At 38.6% G+C, this 20,347-nt stretch overlaps 1 protein-coding gene across 9 annotated transcripts in view; it reads right to left on the reverse strand.

Moving 5' to 3' along the window:
• Nucleotides 1-2,426: 2,426 nt before the first annotated feature.
• MTRF1 (mitochondrial translation release factor 1) overlaps nt 2,427-20,347 on the reverse strand; it is a 55,204-nt gene continuing 37,283 nt past the window's right edge. For 7 of the 9 annotated variants that reach the window (XM_057532737.1, XM_057532736.1, XM_028167525.2 and 4 more), the window contains 4 exons: nt 17,065-17,182; nt 11,723-11,859; nt 7,605-7,712; nt 2,427-2,802 (listed from right to left, as the gene is read on the reverse strand). In XM_057532737.1, the coding sequence (XP_057388720.1) occupies nt 2,689-2,802; nt 7,605-7,712; nt 11,723-11,859; nt 17,065-17,182 (477 nt within the window). In that variant the 3' untranslated portion in view covers nt 2,427-2,688. The remainder of the gene's footprint in view (nt 2,803-7,604; nt 7,713-11,722; nt 11,860-17,064; nt 17,183-20,347) is intronic. The other 2 variants (XM_028167527.2, XM_007186801.3) reach the window with 2 other exon arrangements.

Consider the following 20,347-nt stretch of genomic DNA (forward strand, 5'->3'; position numbering starts at 1 on the left):
AGCCAGAAGCAAGTCTTTTTACAACCTAATATCAAAAGTGACAATCCCACCACTTCTACTGTATTCTACTTGTTAGAAAATAGTCAATAAATCTGGTCCACATTCAAGGGGAGATTATACAAGTGCATGAAATGCCAGGAATAGGGTCACTGGGGTCATTTCAGAAGCTGTCTTGCACAATGAGAAATCAAATGTTTATATGATGCCAAAGTATTACCCCACAGATTACATACTGATTATTAAGGAGAGCATGTACCATCATTGCAATGGAGAGATTTGACAGTTTTCAAACTTAGCATCACTAATAGTGGAACTTCCTGATATGATACAGTATCACAACATCACCTGTGAAGTAGTCTTACCAAGTGTGTTTAATCTGAATTTAATTAATCTTTAGACATAATTTTACTTTATAGTACATTAAGGGGATGGATGAAAGTTACCAACAACATGAGGAAGCAGTCAGGCAAATTTAGAATGTAGACTATTCTACAAAACAACCTTGTGGGGCTCTTCAAAAGGTCAATGTCATATGGAAAAACCCTTGGGGGATTAATCCAGAAACTAAAGAGACACTGGCAAATGTAATGTGTGAGTCTTGGTTGGATCCTGGATTGGACAAAACAAACAAAAACAGCTAAAAAAAGACATTTGGGGGATAACTGAAGAAATTTTCATATGTAATAGCTATTAGATCATATTATATAATTATTATATTATTATTATTATTGATATACAATTGGTGTGATAATGGAGTTATAATTTTGTATGAGAATGTCCTTTTTCCTAGGATGTGATGAAATGTTTAGGAGTAGTGTTATAAGATCTGCAACTAACTTTTAAATAGTCCAGGGGCTTCTCTGGTGGCACAGTGGTTAAGAATCCGCCTGCCAATGCAGGGGACACGGGTTCAAGCCCTGGTCCGGGAAGATCCCACATGCCGCGGAGCAATGAAGCCCGTGCGCCACAACTACTGAGCCTGTGCTCTAGAGCCCGCGATACACAACTACCGAGCCCGTGCGCCACAACTACTGAAGCCCACGCACCTAGAGCCTGTGCTCCGCAACAAGAGAAGCCACCGCAATGAGAAGCCCACGCACCGCAACCAAGTGTAGCCCCTGCTCGCCACAACTAGAGAAAGCCTGCACGCAGCAAAGAAGACCCAACATAGCCAAAAATAAAAAAAAATAAAAATAAAATAAATTAAAAAAAAAAAATAGTCCAGCAACCACTATGTGTGTGTGTATTTGTACAGAGGAAAAAAAAAAGCAAATGTGGCAAAATATTAACAACGGTTGAATCTATACGATAAAATATTCATTGAACTGTTTTTTTTTTTAAATTTTTTTAATGATATTCTTGTCTGCTTACATTCTTTTTATTTATGTATGTATGTATGTATGTATGGCTGTGTTGGGTCTTCGTTTCTGTGCGAGGGCTTTCTCTAGTTATGGCAAGCGGGGGCCACCCTTCATCGCGGTGCGCAGGCCTCTCACTATCGCGGCCTCTCTTGTTGCGGAGCACAGGCTCCAGACGCGCAGGCTCAGTAGTTGTGGCTCACGGGCCCAGTTGCTCCGCGGCATGTGGGATCTTCCCAGACCAGGGCTCTAACCCGTGTCCCCTGCATTAGCAGGCAGATTCTCAATCACTGCGCCACCAGGGAAGCCCTGAACTGTTTCTTAAAAATTATTTTAAAAACTTTTCTGTGTGCTTGAAAATTTTCAAAATAAAAATTTGGGAAAAAATATCTCTCACCTTTACCTCCAAATAATTCAATTGGTCTTAAAACTCTATTTTAATTAGTCTTTCCTGGCATACAGTTCCTCTCTGAGGAACTGTCTAAAATAACAACCGCTCTCTTTTTTACTCAAGAAACTTCCCGAGAAAAATTACTAAATACAGCATGCCACTTTGAATTAGAGTTGGTGACTTATATTTTGGCTCCCCGCTCAGCTGGAAGTTCTGTAAGGTTAAGGACTAGGTTTTATATATCACGGCACAAAACCGACCTCAGTGAATTACTCGTATTACACCACATCTGTTGATGCTTGTTAAGTCAAAGAACAATAAGAAATAGAATCCAAGCAGAGAGTCTGCTTTAAATATCGACTTGTAGTTTATACACCACAGAGTTCATTCAGCTCTTCAAGAGCTCTACCATCTGTATCCTAGAGATGCTCATTGTTATCAACTCATATTCTTCACAACTTTTATTTACTTTTTTATTTAAAAGTAGCAGTTTAAGTCCTAACTTTAACATGATTAATAGTACTTTGTCTTTAAATAGGAGTTTACAAACAAGTTTATAAATTTATATCACTAAATTTTACCACGGGCAAAGTCCTGAAGTAACAGATGTGAAATGTGTTTAATTTATAGATGGTTAAAAAAAAGGCATATAAAGAGAACAAGTGATCTGTCCTACATCACATAGTCAATTCTCAATACTTTATTTCTCTTTTCAACAATGCATGCTTTGTTTCTACTTGAAGAGCTGGACTGTACTTTACAGGAAACCTAAAATAAACTTAGGTCAAGAAATGTGACTGGATTCATTAAAAAATATTTTTGTGAGTGCCATGTATTTTTAGCTGCTCTTTATCAACTTTCATAAAGATTTCCCTACCTCGGTCTGCTTCTTGACATAGGTCCATTTCATTTATATAATAATAAATTATAAATCAGTATTTATTTTGCTGATTTAAGGTTTTCATCCAAAAATTCATTAATGGTTTCTTCATCTGCTGATTGAAGCAATCTCTGAATTAGCTGATCCAGGCACTTCTCCCCACATAAAAATTCCTGGTGAAAGAGAGTTACTATGAAAACCTGATTACGGAGGAACAAAACAAAGAATTAAGCATACATTTATTTCATTGCTTTAAAGTCATTATTCAATAGCAACAAAGGATTACTAATCCACAATATAAGGAACACAATTGCTAACTTGGGAGGATCCCTAGTTAATTTTGCCTTTTAATGTAAAACGTGAATCCCAAAAGAGTAAATGGAATTAAACTCTTTCTTAAATTGTTTAAATTAGCATTTTTAAATTAGCCAACCGTCCAAATTCAAATTATTTAATCCGTAAGTGGTTTATAATAGTTCTGTTTTTTCTTAAATTAGAAATACAGTGGTTTTAAAATCTAGAAGTCCTGTGTAACTGAAAAATATTTATACTGAAATATTTTGGGAACAAGTGTCTTGAGGTCTGCAACTTGCTTTCCAATGGTTCAGTAGCAACACAGGTGTATCTATAGAGAGAAACGGGAAGTGGAGGAGAAAGAGAAGGCAAACATAACAAAATGTTCACAACTGTTGCATCTAGGTATAGGGTATATATGGACTAGTCTTTAAACATGTGTGCTTGACATTTCAAAATAAAAAATTGAGGAAAACCTCTCTCGTGTTAACCTCCAAATAATTCCATTGGGTGGAAACTGTTTCAGTTAAGACTTCCCTGAAGTTTCTCTCTGAGAAACGAGTAAAATAATGACTTCAAGTACCTTTCTTGTGTTATAAAGGTTCTGTGTAATAGAGTTGTTGGGATTAGTGAATTAGCACAGCCCCCTATTTTGGAAATGCTAAAAACCCAGACATTGGCTTAATAGAAATATTTTAATGTTGGCATCTGGAACATAGACCATTTAAAGTTTAGATGTAGGCATGAACTAATCTTATATTTAGTCTTTCTTGAATGGTCTGGAAGTTAAATTTCAGGTTAAGTGTACACATTTCTCTTTCAAATTAAACTGTAGGGGAAAAGATATGCCTTACTATCTTTGTATTCCACAAAACACTAGCATATAGTAAGATGTTGATTAAACTTTAAAATTAAACAGAAAGCAAGAGCACTATGATGTAATTTTAAAATTAAGATTTATACCATTTTGAACATAATATGAAAATTGCTTATAAAATTAGTGTGCCTGTAAGCTCAAATTATTATGACTATTGCCAATGTGATTTCATCATCTGGAAATTATGTTAAAAGGATTATTACTCTTATTTTTTTTTTAAAGTTTTTTTAAAATTAATTAATTAATTAATTAATTAATTTATTTTTGGCTGTGTTGGGTCTTCGTTTCTGTGCGAGGGCTCTCTCCAGTTGTGGCAAGTGGGGGCCACTCTTCATCGCAGTGCGTGGACCTCCCACTATCGCGGCCTCTCCCGCTGCGGAGCACAGGCTCCAGACGCGCAGGCTCAGCAGTTGTGGCTCACGGGCCCAGTTGCTCCGTGGCATGTGGGATCTTCCCAGACCAGGGCTTGAACCCGCGTCCGCTGCATTGGCAGGCAGACTCTCAACCACTGCGCCACCAGGGAAGCCCTATTACTCTTATTAATAATCACATCACATTTAGAGTTCAATTGGATTAACCAGAGTGCTAGCGATACAAAGATCAAAGATGAAGGAGCTGGGGCTTCCCTCGTGGTGCAGTGGTTAAGAATCCACCCGCCAATGCAAGGGGACATGGGTTCGATCCCTGATCCAGGAAGATCCCACATGCTGCGAAGCAACTAAGCCCATGTGCCACAGCTACTGAGCCGGCGCTCTAGGGCTCGTGAGCCACAACTACTGAGCCTGCGTGCTACAACTACTGAAGCCCGTGTGCCTAGGGCCCGTGCTCTGCAACGAGAAGCCACCGCAATGAGAAGCCCGTGCGCTGCAACGAAGAGTAGCCCCTGCTCGCGGCAACTAGAGAAAGCCCACACGCAGCAACGAAGACCCAATGCAGCCAAAAATTAAAAAAAAAAAAAAAAAAAAAGATGAAGGAGCTGTAGTTCCCAGCTTTCAGAAGCTCACAATCTAGTGGGAGACCTAGGTAATACATAAGCATAATACAGTGCAAGAAATTAAAAAATAAAGGAAGAAAAATTTGAATTAGGTCTTAAAAAGAGAACAGTATTTCTCCAAATAGAGACAAACAGAGCATTTCAGTCAAAAGAATAAATATGAAGAAAGGTACGGAAACAAAATACATTGAAAGCCCAGGACAAGGGCAAATTTCCAGTGTAACTGGAATAACAGGGCAGGAGATAGGCTGATGCTAAGGAATCTGCACAAGAACTTTGGGAAACAGAATAAAAATACAAAATAATATATTACATGGTAGTCCGTGCTTATTATCTAGATAAATACAAATACAAATAAAATTAGCTACAAGGGAATTCATAACAAGCATCCTGAGTGACCTCAGAGAACCCAAGGGCACGAATGTACAAGGCGGCTGCCACCACCCTGGGAATGAAGCGGGGCCTCAGGAATAAATGAATGTGGGGATTCATATCATCAGGATTCTTTGCATCCAGTTCTCCCATTTTTGCTCCTTTCAATATATCAGCTTCATTCTTCTCTCACTGAAGACTGCTTTCTCCCCATGGCTGGAAATGTGGCTTCTAACCTCTTGTAAGCTTTACATATTTCAGCTTCATCCACCAAGAGAATGAGCATCTTTGTCTCTAGTTTAAAAATCCTGGGAAGAAACTCATTGACTGGGGCTTGTTTGGATTTCCCCTCCTCCAACAAATCAATTATTGTCTTGGGTCAAAATCATGATCATGTAGGAACATAGCAGCTCCGTCAGGAACTATGTGGACGGAGTAGGGAGAAGGCCAGGTATTACGTTATTAATGTGTAATACGTCATTAACGTATCACTGTCAGTGATCCCGACGACATGGGATTTAGTTAGGTGAATGTTCAAACCAAACTGACAGAGCAGGGAGAAGGCCAGGTTCTAGAATAAGGGAGGAGAGCTGAGCAGAGTCCCACAGGCACCCACTTACTTTCCTCTCCACTCCTTCCATTCTGTCCTGTGGCGGCTACCCTGGAGTTAAGGCCTTCGTCACTTCCTGCCTCATCTGCAACTCTTCAGTTCCTAAATTATTCAGTCCGACTAGTCTCTTTCCTGTCCTGCATACAGATTTTAATGTTTCACTGCAACATTTTTTTTATACCATTTTCAAACTTTTCCCCTTCACTAATATGGAGCATTTTCTTTCTTTCCAATAAGTTGCTTAGTGATTCGTAGAGCATACCAGTATGATTGTCCTTACTCTTTCTGAGTCTGGCATGCTAGTTTAGTTAATAATAACATGTTAGTATTTAGGCCAAAGTCAGATATTTTATAACTATAAAAGCCAGTTAATCTGCCTCTGTTTCATGACTGAATACTATGCTGAGCACCTATGTGCTATTCTGAAAAGTATTACTGGTCATGAGAATGTGGCTGTCTCATGAAAAACCATCACCACCACGAGAAAAGCAACTGAAAGACTATGGTGTAATTAGAACAGTATGGCCAAACATGTTTGGTTATTACTGTGTGTTTCCTGAGGAAAGGGAAGCTAGTAAATATTTTCTTTTTCAACAAGGCTATGATGTTCTTATGCAAGACAGCTTTAAATTGCTGCAAAGACAGAGGAAGTGGCAAAAGATACACAGAAATTTCTAAATATGTTAAAAACACAGACATTTCCTCTGTAAAACTAGGACTTTAATTTTGTGTACAGAATGAGACAGAATCAAGTGAAAGAAGCCCGAGGTATCACACAGCACCAAGGACAAGGATCCAAACCTTCTCCCTTCTGCCTTGTCCACAATGTCCTTTATGGGAACCAGTTCACTTTCCCCTTCAATGGAAGGAAAAAAAATTTTTCTGTGCTTCACCATTAATGTATTACTGTCAGTGATCCCGACGACATGGGGTTTAGTTAGGTGAATGTTCAAACCAAACCGACAGGGTCTTTTCCCCCCAACAGAATCATTGTAACACCTGAATATAATGATACACATTGTGGTAGGCAGAATTCTAAGATGCCCCCTGGTGTACACACCTTGCAAAATTCCCTCCCTTAAGTGCAGGCAGAGCTGTGAATATGATGGACTATCATTCCAGTGATTAGATGGCTAATGAGTTGACTCTGAGTTAATCAAAAGGAAGAGTATCCAGGTGGGCCTGACCTAAACAGGTGAGCCCTTAAGAAGGCCATTCCTGCAAGAGATTCAATGGGAGAGGGCACACGGAGGGGACTAGACAGCAAGCAACTGTGGTCAGTCTTTGGGAGCTGAGAGCAGCACCCAGCTGATGACCAGCAAGAAAATGGAGGCTTCACTCCTACAACTCAAGGAAATGGAATTCTGCCGACAACCCCATGAGCCTGGAAGAGGACTCCAAGCTCTAGGAAGGCATGCAGCCTGGCCAGCACCTTTCAGCTTTGTGAGACCCAGAGCAGAGAACTCAGCTCTGTCGTGCCTGGCTTTCTGACCTACAGTAACTGTGAGATAATAAATAAGCATTACTTTAAGCCACTAAATTTGCAGTAATTTGGTAATCAGTAATAGAAAACTGATAGACATATACTGAAAATACATTAATCCATTGTGATTACATAACAAAGAATTTGGAATTTCAAAGATAGCTGTTTCATACTGGCATAAAGACCATATTTCTTACTAGCAAACTAATAAAAGTGTTTGCAAATTTGGGGTACTAATATAAACTATCTCAATGTTTTTAAATTACGTGGTAATATTTCAGAGATTACTCTCTAGAATTTGACTACACTTTCTTTGAAAATCAAAGGCACATAAAGCATACTCACTGATATTACCTTAATATTACGAACTTCATATGCTATCCTGTGGTCAGTGACTCTATCCTGGGTGAAATTATATGTCCGAATTCTCTCTGACTGGGCTCTTGTTCCCACCTGTGCCATAACAAAAAGCAATTCATATTTTAACTTTATAATTACTTTTATTACAATAGGAAAAGTGCTTGTAAATGACTTTTCTATTTTAACAGTTTAAATCTTTTCTAAATTCATATATACAAAGTGACAAGGAATGGGCGGAACTTATTAGGACTACAGGTCTGTAAAGCTTAGTTATAAGAATTAATGTCAGGCTTCCCTGGTGGCGCAGTGGTTGAGAATCTGCCTGCCAATGCAGGGGACACGGGTTCGGGCCCTGGTCTGGGAGGATCCCACATGCCGCGGAGCAACTAGGCCCGTGAGCCACAATTACTGAGCCTGCGCGTCTGGAGCCTGTGCTCCGCAACAAGAGAGGCCACGATAGTGAGAGGCCCGCACACCACGATGAAGAGTGGTCCCCGCTTGCCACAACTAGAGAAAGCCCTCGCACAGAAACGAAGACCCAACGCAGCCATAAATAAATAAATAAAAATTAAAGAACAAAAAAGAATTAATGTCTCTTTGGTACCTCAAACTCCACATATTTAAAACCAAACTATCTTTCTATCTCAGTCAGTTCTTCCTGCTGGTTTCTATAAATGACCCTACAATGTTCCCTTTGATCTAAGTAGGAAACCTGACACCCTACACTTTAACAAACATTTCATGGGAGCTTACTATCTGCCAGGCTTTGATATAGACCGTGAAAGGAACTTCAGCTCATCCCATTCTCTAACTGCCCAATTCCAGTGGTTTCAAGGGTCTTTTATTCTATCCTGCCCTTTCCATTTCTACTATCTATCATTCAAGGGCTCGTTACTTTCATTACACTCCTGTAAAACTCTCCTGATGAATCTTCCATTTCTCTGCTTACATTGTGTTGCCCTGCTTAGTTTTCCTAAAGCCCAGCTTTCTGATAAATTTCCTTCTTTGGCTCCTTCTTGTCTACTAAGCAGACACAACTCAACTCAGTATTCAAGGTACTTCATAATGTGGCCAACTTTCCCAGCATCACTTCTGAAAATTATATGAACCTCTATAATGCCACTTATTATACCATATCACAATTACGTGCAGGTCTGTTAACTCTGCTAAAACCGCATCTCAAGGGGTGCCCTTCCTTAATACTCTCCTACCATCTCTGTCTTTCCCGGTCCCAATGTGAAATATGTTATCTTCCTCCTTCAAAACCCCATGCACTTGGAATCTTCTTCACTGCACACCATTTTGCCTTTTGCTGTGGTTATTTGTATTCCTAGTCTGCTCATCTGCCCTCCCTCCCCCCACATACAATGCACACAACACCCTCTCTCACTCACTTTCACTTTTTACTTTATTTTTTATTTTTATTTTTTACCTTTTTTTTGAATTTTTGAATTTCACTTTATTTATTTATTTATTTTTATATAGCAGTTCTTATTAGTTATCTATTTCACTTTTTATTTTTTTTATTTTTTTTTATTTTTATTTTTTAAAGGTAATTTCTTTTTTTTAAATTTTATTTATTTATTTATTTATTTATTTATGGCTGTGTTGGGTCTTCGTTTCTGTGCGAGGGCTTTCTCTAGTTGTGGCAAGCGGGGGCCACTCTTCATCGCGGTGCGCGGGCCTCTCACTATCGCGGCCTCTCTTGCTCCAGAGCACAGGCTCCAGATGCGCAAGCTCAGTAATTGTGGCTCACAGGCCCAGCTGCTCTGCGGCATGTGGGATCTTCCCAGACCAGGGCTCGAACCCGTGTCCCCTGCATTGGCAGGCAGATTCTCAACCGCTGTGCCACCAGGGAAGCCCCCACTTTTTATTTTAAAATTTATTTTATTATTTATTTTTATTGAAGCATAGTTGCTACAATATTATGTAAGTTAACAGGTATCTCACTTTCCCTTTTTAAGATAAAAGAAAAAGATTGCTATAACTTACTTTCTAAAGCAAACAATATGAAACTAAAGTCCTAAGTATGGCTGATCACCAGGGGAATGTTTTTAAATGAAAGATTCATTTGAAATGAAAACCTAACCTAAGATACACTGAATCGTGGATTATGTAGTTTTAAAACAGTCCCCAGGCCATCCATTCTGCAACCAGCCAGGTTTGGAAACTGCTATCCCAAGGCACCACAGTTATGCCTAGGATCCCACCCAGATCAATTATATCAGAATCTCTGGGGATGGGGACTAGACATCTACAAAGCTCTCTAGGTGGTAAGTGGAACCAGGGTTGAGAACTTGGCATAATGCCTTCCATATAAAAGCTACTGTATATATTAGCTGAAGAAAAACTCCTCCAAGCGTCAGAAATATCTACTAAAAAATTTCACAGATGGGAGACACGGAGGTCATTTCTGGCCTTTCAAACCAGACTACTGAAGACGACACACATGCCCACAATCTGCGTAAGGCCAATCTTGAATACTTACTTTGAGAATTACTGTGTGAAACATGTGATGCCCAAATGTCAAATGGCAAGTAAAACCCAATGTCTTTTATTAAATCAAATGTGGCAGAGCTGACAGTGTTTATGTTATCACTTAGCTGCCAAGAAGTAACGCTTTGTAAATGAGCATTCCTATCTGCAAACGTGTATACTGATGCTGGGCCACAGACTGGGATTACCACAGATAGAGGATTAATAAATCATCCTGTCACTTTTACTACTTGCAAGTTAGAATGTGGGTAAGGGAAATGAGAAGGGAAAAAGTGTGAAAGACTAGGACATCTAGGTGAAAAGAATAATTAATGTTTAGTTTTATACAATTAATTTTCCTAACAGGCCACAAAATTCTTCCAAATTTACTGTAGTATAATTACCTGCAAATAACACAAAAGCACAGTTATTTCTGGGTTCCACTGTCTCTTCCAATTTCTCTCAAAGACAAAGTTTACCTTTTTAGAGTTAAAAATCATACAACCCTTTGTTTACTTAAAACAATGACATTTATTCATTTTGCTTAAAACTTATCTATTTATATATTTGTATAAATAATAATATAAATGTATATAGTACAAAATTCAAAAAGTACAAAAGGGTATATAGCAAAAAATTAATCTCTCTTCTACTCCTGGTTCCCAGACTGCATCAGAAGCAGTCAGTATTACCAGTTTTTTGCAGTGCCATATATTTTTGATCCCACATAAAGTTATACAATAATAGGGACTTCCCTGGTGGCGCAGTGGATAAGACTCCACGCTCCTAATGCAGGAGGCCTGGGTTTGATCCCTGGTCAGGGAACTAGATCCCACATGCATGCCACAACTAAGGAGCCCACCTGCCACAACTAAGGAGCCCATGTGCCGCAACTAAGACCTGGTGCAACCAAATAAATAAATATTTTTTTTAAATGTAGGAAAAAAAATAAAGTTATACAATAATAAAAGCATAGGCTTTTAAATTAAAAATCTGAAAAATCTCTTAATTTCCAGAGAATTGTCTTTTACACTAATTTTCTTTGAAGACAAGTATGATCTACAACTGGAGGGAAACAACTGGGAAACAATTTTTAGTTTACACATATCTCCTCTACTTATTTCCAAACTGGCATGTCCAACTTTAGCCATAACCAGTCAGTCTTAAATTATTGCTATTTACAAATGAGCATGTTTTCCTATGCTCCAAGATATTTCCATTCTATTAAGAATATTTACTCCATTTTCTGCATAAAATGACGGCTTTCTGTACAGAGGCATTAAGTTATTTCACTCAACAAATCTTTTTTTTTTTTTTTTAAATTTATTTATTTAGTTATTTTATGTTTGGCTGTGTTGGGTCTTCGTTTCTGTGCGAGGGCTTTCTCTAGTTGCGGCAAGCGAGGGCCACTCTTCATCACGGTGCACAGGCCTCTCACTATCGCGGCCTCTCTTGTTGCGGAGCACAGGCTCCAGACGCGCAGGCTCAGTAGTTGTGGCGCACGGGCCCAATTGCTCCGCGGCATGTGGGATCCTCCCAGACCAGGGCTCGAACCCGTGTCCCCTGCATTGACAGGCAGATTCTCAACCACTGCGCCACCAGGGAAGCCCTCGCTCAATAAATCTTACCTGCAGTTTTCTCACACTTCGTTGTTGACACTTGTCTTTCTCAATAATCTGCTGGTAGAGTCTAGCTCTCAACACACGCAAAGCTATTTCTTTATTTTTTATCTGTGATCGTTCTTGTTGGCATTCTACTACAAGTCCTGAAAAATAACAGGGATCAGAGATAAACTGGAGCCTCCACAAATCAAATTAGAATAGAGATGAGGTGTCGATTATATCACAATAAAACTGATAAAAAAGATAGAACTGAGGAACATTTTAAAGGGGGAAAGGTTAATCAGGAAAAGGATGAAAAACATTTTAGATCTAGCACACTCCAGAAACTATTCCTGGGTTATGATGGTAATTGCTTAGATAGCTCTTTAGATTCTGATGTCTAAATGAGGTATTTCAGATGAGAAGGGTATATTGTACAGTACAGGGAAATACAGTCATTATTTTGTAATAACTTTAAATGGAATATAATCTGTAAAAGTATTGAATCACTATGTTGTACATCTGAAACTAATATAATATTGTAAAAACCAACTATACTTCAAGTAAAAAAATAACAGAAAACAGGAAAAAGACAAAAAGACTTTATATATAGAAACCAATAAAAAGAAACTACCCAAACTCTTTAAAAGGAAGGGTTTATAGTGAAAGTTTCTCAGCTGTCTTGGTTCTAAATCCAGCTAATCAACATATCTAACTGCACATGTTTTGGTTAGTCGACTTCTGGATTTGGGTGGGTTTGGCTCACTGTGTGACGTCCAGTTACCAGCCCAAATCTAGCCCCGAAATGGTGACTCTTGAGACTTCAGGCTGTGTTCTTAACATTGCAGCTACCACTCTGGAGGTCTATATCCAATCCTGCTCCCAGGTACACTAGAGGTGAAAGGTACTTTCCTTTCTGCATCACAAAAACCAAAACCCTCTTAGCTTAGGCCATTTGCACTGATAAGGCAGCAACTATTTTGCTGGAGATTTTTAAAATTTCTATAAAATTCTACCCTTCAAACTATGTTTTCACCCTGTCTAAATAAGCTACAATCACACCTGCTAATAACTTTAAGCAGGCTTCCCCCTTATTGGTTTAATGTTATTTCTTGACTGCTTTATTGCAGCCATGCATTTGGGCTGGGGCACCAACTTGCTCACGTCTTCCAAGCACTTGCTTGGAGCTCTCTTAAATCAGGAATCCTTTTTTCAGCACCCAAAGGAATATGAAAGTTTCCATTTCAAGATAACCAGACAGTCATGAGATTTGTTTCAAATTCCTCTTATTAGCTGACCTATACTGACTTCGTCTATATACCTGCACTGTTCTCATCCAGTGGCTCAAGCCAGACCTTTTCTTACTCACCAGCTCAGTAATTCCTGAGGGAATCACTTCATTATCTATTTTAATACATTTTCTGTAGAAGAGTATTTAATCGTTAAATACTCCCTCAGGAATAGAGGACTGGGGGGAGGGGTAGAGTATGTTGAAACAAGGTGCTGGAGTTGTTAAAAAAAAATTATAAAAGGGCTTTGAAAATAAGGTTTGTGGGTAAGACTTAAGTCCTCTTTAGGTCCAAGAACCACATCTAAGTGGGTAAAAAATTGGCCCAAGGTAGTCTGGCAATACAAGCTTCAGTCACTTTTGCAAAGTTAGTAATTTATGGCTGACCAGGGTGTAGTGTTTTTTCTTTTTTTTCTTTTTGAATAAGACACCATCTATGCTCTCAAGGAGGCTTTATTTTATTTTACTTTTTAAATTCACTTATTTTATTTATTTATTTATTTTTATTTTTGGCTGCATCGGGTCTTAGTTGTGGCACGTGGGCTCTCTAGTTGCAGCACGTGGGCTCTCTAGTTGTGGTGCGTGGGCTTAGTTGCCCCACAGCCTGTGGGATCTTAGTTTCCCAACCAGAGATCAAACCCGAGTCCCTTGCATTGCAAGGCGGATTCTTAACCACTGGACCACCAGGGATGTCCCCAGGGTGGTTTTATAATCCTCTAATGTTTTAAAGTATTTTAGTTCATTTTTTTCAGAAATTTGGTCACCTTTTACTTTGTTTTTAATTTTTAATTCATCTTAAGCTAATTATTACTGTTTATAATACAGAATACAGGGTTTAGGTAAAACACACTAAGTATTCAACACCTTGTGGATTTCTTAAGTAAATTATGGTAAGCTACAAACATTATAACTTCACTTTTGGTGAGAAAGGATATATTTATATATGCATAGAAAAGAATTTGAAAGGATATACACCAAAGATATATACCAACAATGGTTGTTGGGGATTGTTTTAAATGTTTTCTGTTATTTTGCTCATGTATATAATTCTAGGTTTTTACAGTTTCTTATGGAATGAAAGTCAATAAAGAACTTTAGGGGCTTCACTGGTGGCGCAGTGGTTGAGAATCCGCCTGCCAATGCATGGGACATGGGTTCAAGCCCTGGTCCGGGAAGTTCCCACATGCCGTGGAGCAACTAAGCCCGTGCGCCACAACTACTGAGCCTGCTCTCTAGAGCCTGTGAGACACAACTACTGAAGCCCGCATGCCTAGAGCCCATGCTCTGCAACAAGAGAAGCCACCACAATGAGAAGCCCACGCACCACAACAAAGAGTAGCCCCAGCTCGCCACAACTAAAGAAAGCCTGTGCACAGCAACGAAGACCCAACACAGCCCAAAATAAATAAATAAATAAATAAATCTATTAAAAAAAAAAAAAAACTTTAGAACACACCCTCTCACTGTACACAAAAATAAATTCAAAATGGCTTAAAGACTTAAATGTAAGACATGACAGCATAAAACTCCTAGAAGAGATCATAGGCAAAACACTCTGACATAAATCCTACCAATGTTTTCTTAGGTCAGCCTCCCAAGGCAATAGAAATAAAAGCAAAAATAAACAAATGGGACCTAATCAAACTTACAGGCGTCTATACAGTAAAGAAAACCATAAACAAGACAAAAAGACAACCCTCAGGATGGGAGAAAATATTTGTAAATGATGTGACACACAAGGGCTTAATTTCCAAAATATACAAACAGTTCATGCAACTCAATAACAAAAAAACAAACAACCCAGTCGAAAAATGGGCAGAAGATCTAAACAGACATTTCTCTAAAGACATACAGATGTCCAACAGGCAAATGAAAAGATGCCCATCATTGCTAACTATTAGAGAAATGAAAATCAAAACTACAAAAACTATCTCACACTGATCAGAATGGCCATCATTAAAAAGTGTCTACAAATAATAAATGTTGGAGAGTGTGTGGAAAAAAGGGAACCCTCCTACACTGTTGGAGGAAATGTAAGTTGGTGTAGCCATTATGGAAAACAGTATGGAGATTCCTTAGAAAACTAAAAATAGAGTTGTCATATGACCCAGCAATCCCATTCCTGGGCATATACCCAAACAAAACTATAATTCGAAAAGATGCATGCAACCCTATGTTATTAGCACTATTTACAATAACCAAGACATGGAAGCAACCTAAATGTCCATCGACAAATGAATGGATAAAGAAGATGTGGTGCATGTATATAATGGAATATTACTCAGCCATAAAAAAGAATGAATAATGCCATTTGCAGCAACATGGATGGACCTAGAAATTATCATACTAAGCGAAGTCAGAAAGAGAAACACAGATACCATATGATATCACTTATATGGGGAATCTAAAATACGACACAGGGCTTCCCTGGTGGCGCAGTGGATAAGAATCCGCCTGCCAATGCAGGGGACATGGGTTCGAGCCCTGGTCCAGGAAGATCCCACATGCCATGGAGCAACTAAGCCCATGAGCTACAACTACTGAGCCTGCGCTCTAGAGCCTGCGTGCCACAACTACTGAAGCCCGCACACCTAGAGCCCGTGCCTGCAACAACAGAAGCCACCGCAATGAGAAGCCCACGCACGGCAACAAAGAGTAGCCCCCGCTCGCCGCAACTACAGAACGCCTGCACACAGCAACAAAGACCCAACGCAGCCAAAAATAAATAAATAAAATAAATAGATTTATATATAAAAAAAGAAAGCCCAGGTGATTTACAAAAAAAAAAAAAAAAAAAAAGACACGAACATATCTACAAAATAGAAACAGACTGACAGACATAGAGAACAGACCTGTGGTTGCCAAGTGGGTGGCGGTGTGGGGGGAGGGAAGGATGGCGAGTGTGGGATTAGCAGATGCAAACTAGTATGTACAGGATGGGTAAACAACAAGGTCCTACTATATAGTACAGGGAACTATATTCAATATCCTGTGATAAGCCATAATGGAAAAGAATACGAAAAAAGAACGCATATATCTATAAATGAGTCACTTTGTTGCACAGCAGAAATTAACACAACATTGTACATCAACTATACTTCAATAACATTTTTTTATAAATTGCACTGAAACAACAAGAACAGGAACACAAACTCCATCTGAAATAAAATGAGATGATGAGTGTAGTCTCCAAACACAATATATAAAGACAAAGTGGATGGATTGCTGTACACCTAAAACATTGTTAATCAACTATACTTCAATTTAAAGTTATTTATTTAATTAATTAATTAAAGAATAAAAAAGAAAAAGAGGCTGGAAGAATGGCAAATGACTCAGCAGAGAGGAGGAAGGTGAGGTCGAACCCCCTGTCGAGGGAGGTGCTGACCAGAACCAAGCCCATCTGCCCGCTGAGGGCCAGACAGGCTCTGGCATGGAGGCACTAATGAGGCACCCCAGAAATCAGGGTTGACAGTCTGGGGACTAGATACAGAAAGTCTATATAACAACTAGATCTTCAAGTCCCCTCCCTCAATCTGCAGGAAGCAGGAGGTATAGTCTTTAGAGAATTAAATAAGGAAAGTTCCAGGCTTGAGTCTAAATAGGTGCAAAGGAAGGCAAGTGTGAGGCCTACAACTGAATAAAAAAGGATTAAGTAAACGTTTGCTTACTGAATGGTGAGACCTTGACCTTACCCTCAGGTGTCCTGGAGGAGGATCCTTCTCAAGAGAAAAAAATACCCAAGAGAAAAGATCTACAAATGCTGACATTTGAAGGGCTCTAATAAAAAAGCTGATTAATCACCTGTCTGCCCTTCAGCTGAAACTTATTAGTGGATAAGTGGCACCCATGCACTCAGCTTTTAGAACCTCACTCTTAAATACACACAGCCAAGGAGGTTCCTTTTCCAAACAGAAGGGAATATGAACACCTTGGGGACCTCGGACCCATGACCCCAGTGTCACCTTTAAAGGGTTTGTGCAAGGAACCAGACAGCAACATAAGACTCTTTCTAAATGCCAAATAGTTTTATAAGATGTGAAAAAAAGTTAAAAGTACAAAAGCAAAAGGACTAGCTTACCTGTGGGGACATGGACAAGTCTGACAGCACTATCAGTTGTATTAACATGCTGCCCTCCTGCTCCTTTGGCTCGAAATGTATCTATTCGTAAATCCTTGGGGTCCACTTTCACATCTACCTAGAACAAAAAGTATAGCATGAGTAAATTCTACACTCAACAAATACTTTAATACTAAATTGATCCCAAATCTTTCAAATAAACTGTACTATTTTGTGTTAAGTCACAGCCATTTGACTAAGAGGTGAAATAACTTATACCAAAGAAAGAACCATAAACTCCCTATTCCAACGGATGCTGTTTTTTAAAAAAATATTTATTTATTTGGCTGCATTGGGTCTTGGTTGAGGCTTGCAGGCTCTCTAGTTGTGGCGCGTGGGCTCCAGAGCGCGCAGGCTCAGTAGTTGCGGCGCGTGGGCTTAGTTGCCCCACAGCATGTGGGATCTTAGCTCCCCAACCAGAGATTGAACCTGTGTCCCCTGCATTGGAAGGCAGATTTTGAACCACTGGACCACCAGGGAAGTCCCCAACGGATGCTATTTTTAACACTGACTTATGATGCTATGAGATCACTGAGTTATGTAATCTTTCAGAAGTTTCATCTATCATCCCACAAAGCTACATTAGATACAAAATATATTTTAAAAATATATATACATACATATAAAGTTGATCCTCATTATTCCCTGATTCTGTATTTGCAAATATACCTAGAATTTATTTGTTCCCGCAAGTCAATTATTGCAGCACTTTCACAGTCATTTGCAGACATATGCAGAGCAGCAAAAAATTCACATTGCTCTACACATGCATGTTCCCAGCTGAGGTCCAACAAGGTGACTCTCTGCTTTCTTGTTTCAGCTCCTACAGAGATGACAGAGGATGAGGACAGGAGGGGCAGGGCAGGGCAGTGCAAGAAGCTCTGGCTCTGGGGCCAGCTGGACAGGGTTTGAATTTCAACTCTGGCACCTGTGAATGACGTGCCTCAAGGCAAGTCACTTAACACTTCTGAACATCATTTTCTCTTTTGTAAAATAAAGAAAATAGAATCTACCAGAATAGGGTGTCTCTAGGATTCAGGATTATAATCTATGTGAGATATGTATATATATTTTCCCTAGAAAAAATAGTTCAGTATTCACTAAATCAGTATTCACTGTGACTTTGTAGAACATAACTACTGCGAATGAGACTCCACTGTGTGTGTATGTGTGTGCTTGTTAATGGACTGAATGGAGGCACCCCAAAAGATATGTTCTATTCTAACCACTGGAACCTTATTTGGGAAAAGGGTCTTTGCAGACATAATTGAGTTAAGATGAGATCATACTGGATTATTCGGATAGGCCCTAAATCCAATGACAAATGTCCTTATAAAAGACACCTAGAGGAGAGAGAGGAGGAGACCATGTGAATTTGGAGTCAGAGATTGGAGTTGTACAGCTACGAGCCAAGGAACACATGGAGGTACCAGAAGCTGGAAAAGGCAAGGGAGGATTCTCCCCCAGAACCTTTGGAGGGAGCATGGCCCTGCCAATACCTTGATTTTGGACTTCTGACCTGTAGAACTGTGGGAGAATACATTTCTGTGGTTTTAAGTTACTAAGCTTGTGGTAATTTGTTATGACAGCCTTAGGAAATTTTGTGATATTTACACACACACACACGAATGCACAGAAATATATATCTATATATGAATATACAGATATATATACAAAATATGCTGTTTTTGAGGGGAGACCTAACATTTTGTTCCACATTTATCATTTATTTCCATGAAAGACAGATAGCAAGTATGACCATTCTCTTTGAAAAGTACACTAATAACAGGGTTGAGGTTAGAATCTAATATATAACTTAGTTGGTTGTTCTTTTGTTTCCTCTAAGATGAGTACTATACGGTGAAGAAAAAGATTACACAGATTACACAGATTAAATTTCAATAAACACTAAAAAGATGAAGAGTAATTTCCCATTTCTTGTGGTTACAGTATATTAAGTAGTTATACAGCAAATATGTCGATGTTATATGTCATGTTCTCCCAAATGTTATAGAAACTACCTAATAACTTTTGGGGAATTCTGAACATAGAAACAGTGACTTATTAATATACAAAGAATTTAAAATGTCAATTACGAGAATAAGGCCCTGTTTAGGAGAATGAAGCTTCACTAAATGAGTTTAATTTTCAAGAATATGAAGACAACAAGGGGATAGGTGAAAATGGGGTGGAAGGAATAAGGATGGAAGCAAGACAACTCTATGGTTTTGATTTCTGAACCACATAAGTGCTGATTACACCAAAAATAAAAGAGAAAAGAGGAAAGAAAAATTAAATCTTAAAAATTAAATACAAGCAGAAACAAATGAATCAAAATATTTACCATAATAATAACATAACCACACAGAAAATCATCATTTCAGATGGTCTTTGAACATATTACTCTGACTGTGCTTTCTTGGTGGGTTACATTCTAAGGACAGAAATCTTAAACATTACTAAGTAGTTTACTGAAAAAATTTGAAACTATTTTATATATAGTATAATAAAGCAAAAAGTAAACATATTAAAAGTGATTAAGAAAGAAGATTTTAACTCCAAGTGGAAAGATATAAAACAAAATGCAAAAAGGTGCAGAATAGATACTCCCTGTAAATTTGAATTGGAAGTAATATTAATAGGAACCTTTTATTTAAAATCATATGTATTTCCTAATTCTATCCACTGAAGAGTCTTGATGTAATAAGCACACTTTAGTAATAATGAGCAGACCTAGCACCCATATGTTGATTTCTGGATACATTCCCCACTAAAAAGAACCAGGTCTGACTCCAAGTCTGAGGCAGGAGAGTACAAGGTAGCCTGGTATGTCTATTATAGCAGAAAGCAAGTAAGCACTCAAAGACTGATTGGGTCATTTCAAAAGGGGCTACCCTAAAAAGGCTACTACGGGCCAAATGGGACAATTTGAACATTAAAAACAATAGCGATTACCCAGCCTCAGCAATCACACAAGAAAAAGTAATAAAAGGAATCCAATTGGAAAGGAAGAAGTAAAACTGTCACTGTTTGCAGATGACATGGTAATATACATAGAAAACCCTAAAGACACCACCACGAAACTTCTAGGGCTCATCAATGAATCTGGTAAAGTTGTAGGATACAAAACTAACATACATAAATATGTTGCATTTCTATACACTAACAACAAACTATGAGAAAGAGAAATTAAGACAACAACCCCATTTACAATAGCATCAAAAAGAATAGAATACCGGGACTT

The sequence above is a fragment of the Balaenoptera acutorostrata genome, chromosome 18 (genome assembly GCF_949987535.1).
Source record: "Balaenoptera acutorostrata chromosome 18, mBalAcu1.1, whole genome shotgun sequence".
NCBI classification, from domain to species: Eukaryota; Metazoa; Chordata; class Mammalia; order Artiodactyla; family Balaenopteridae; genus Balaenoptera; species Balaenoptera acutorostrata.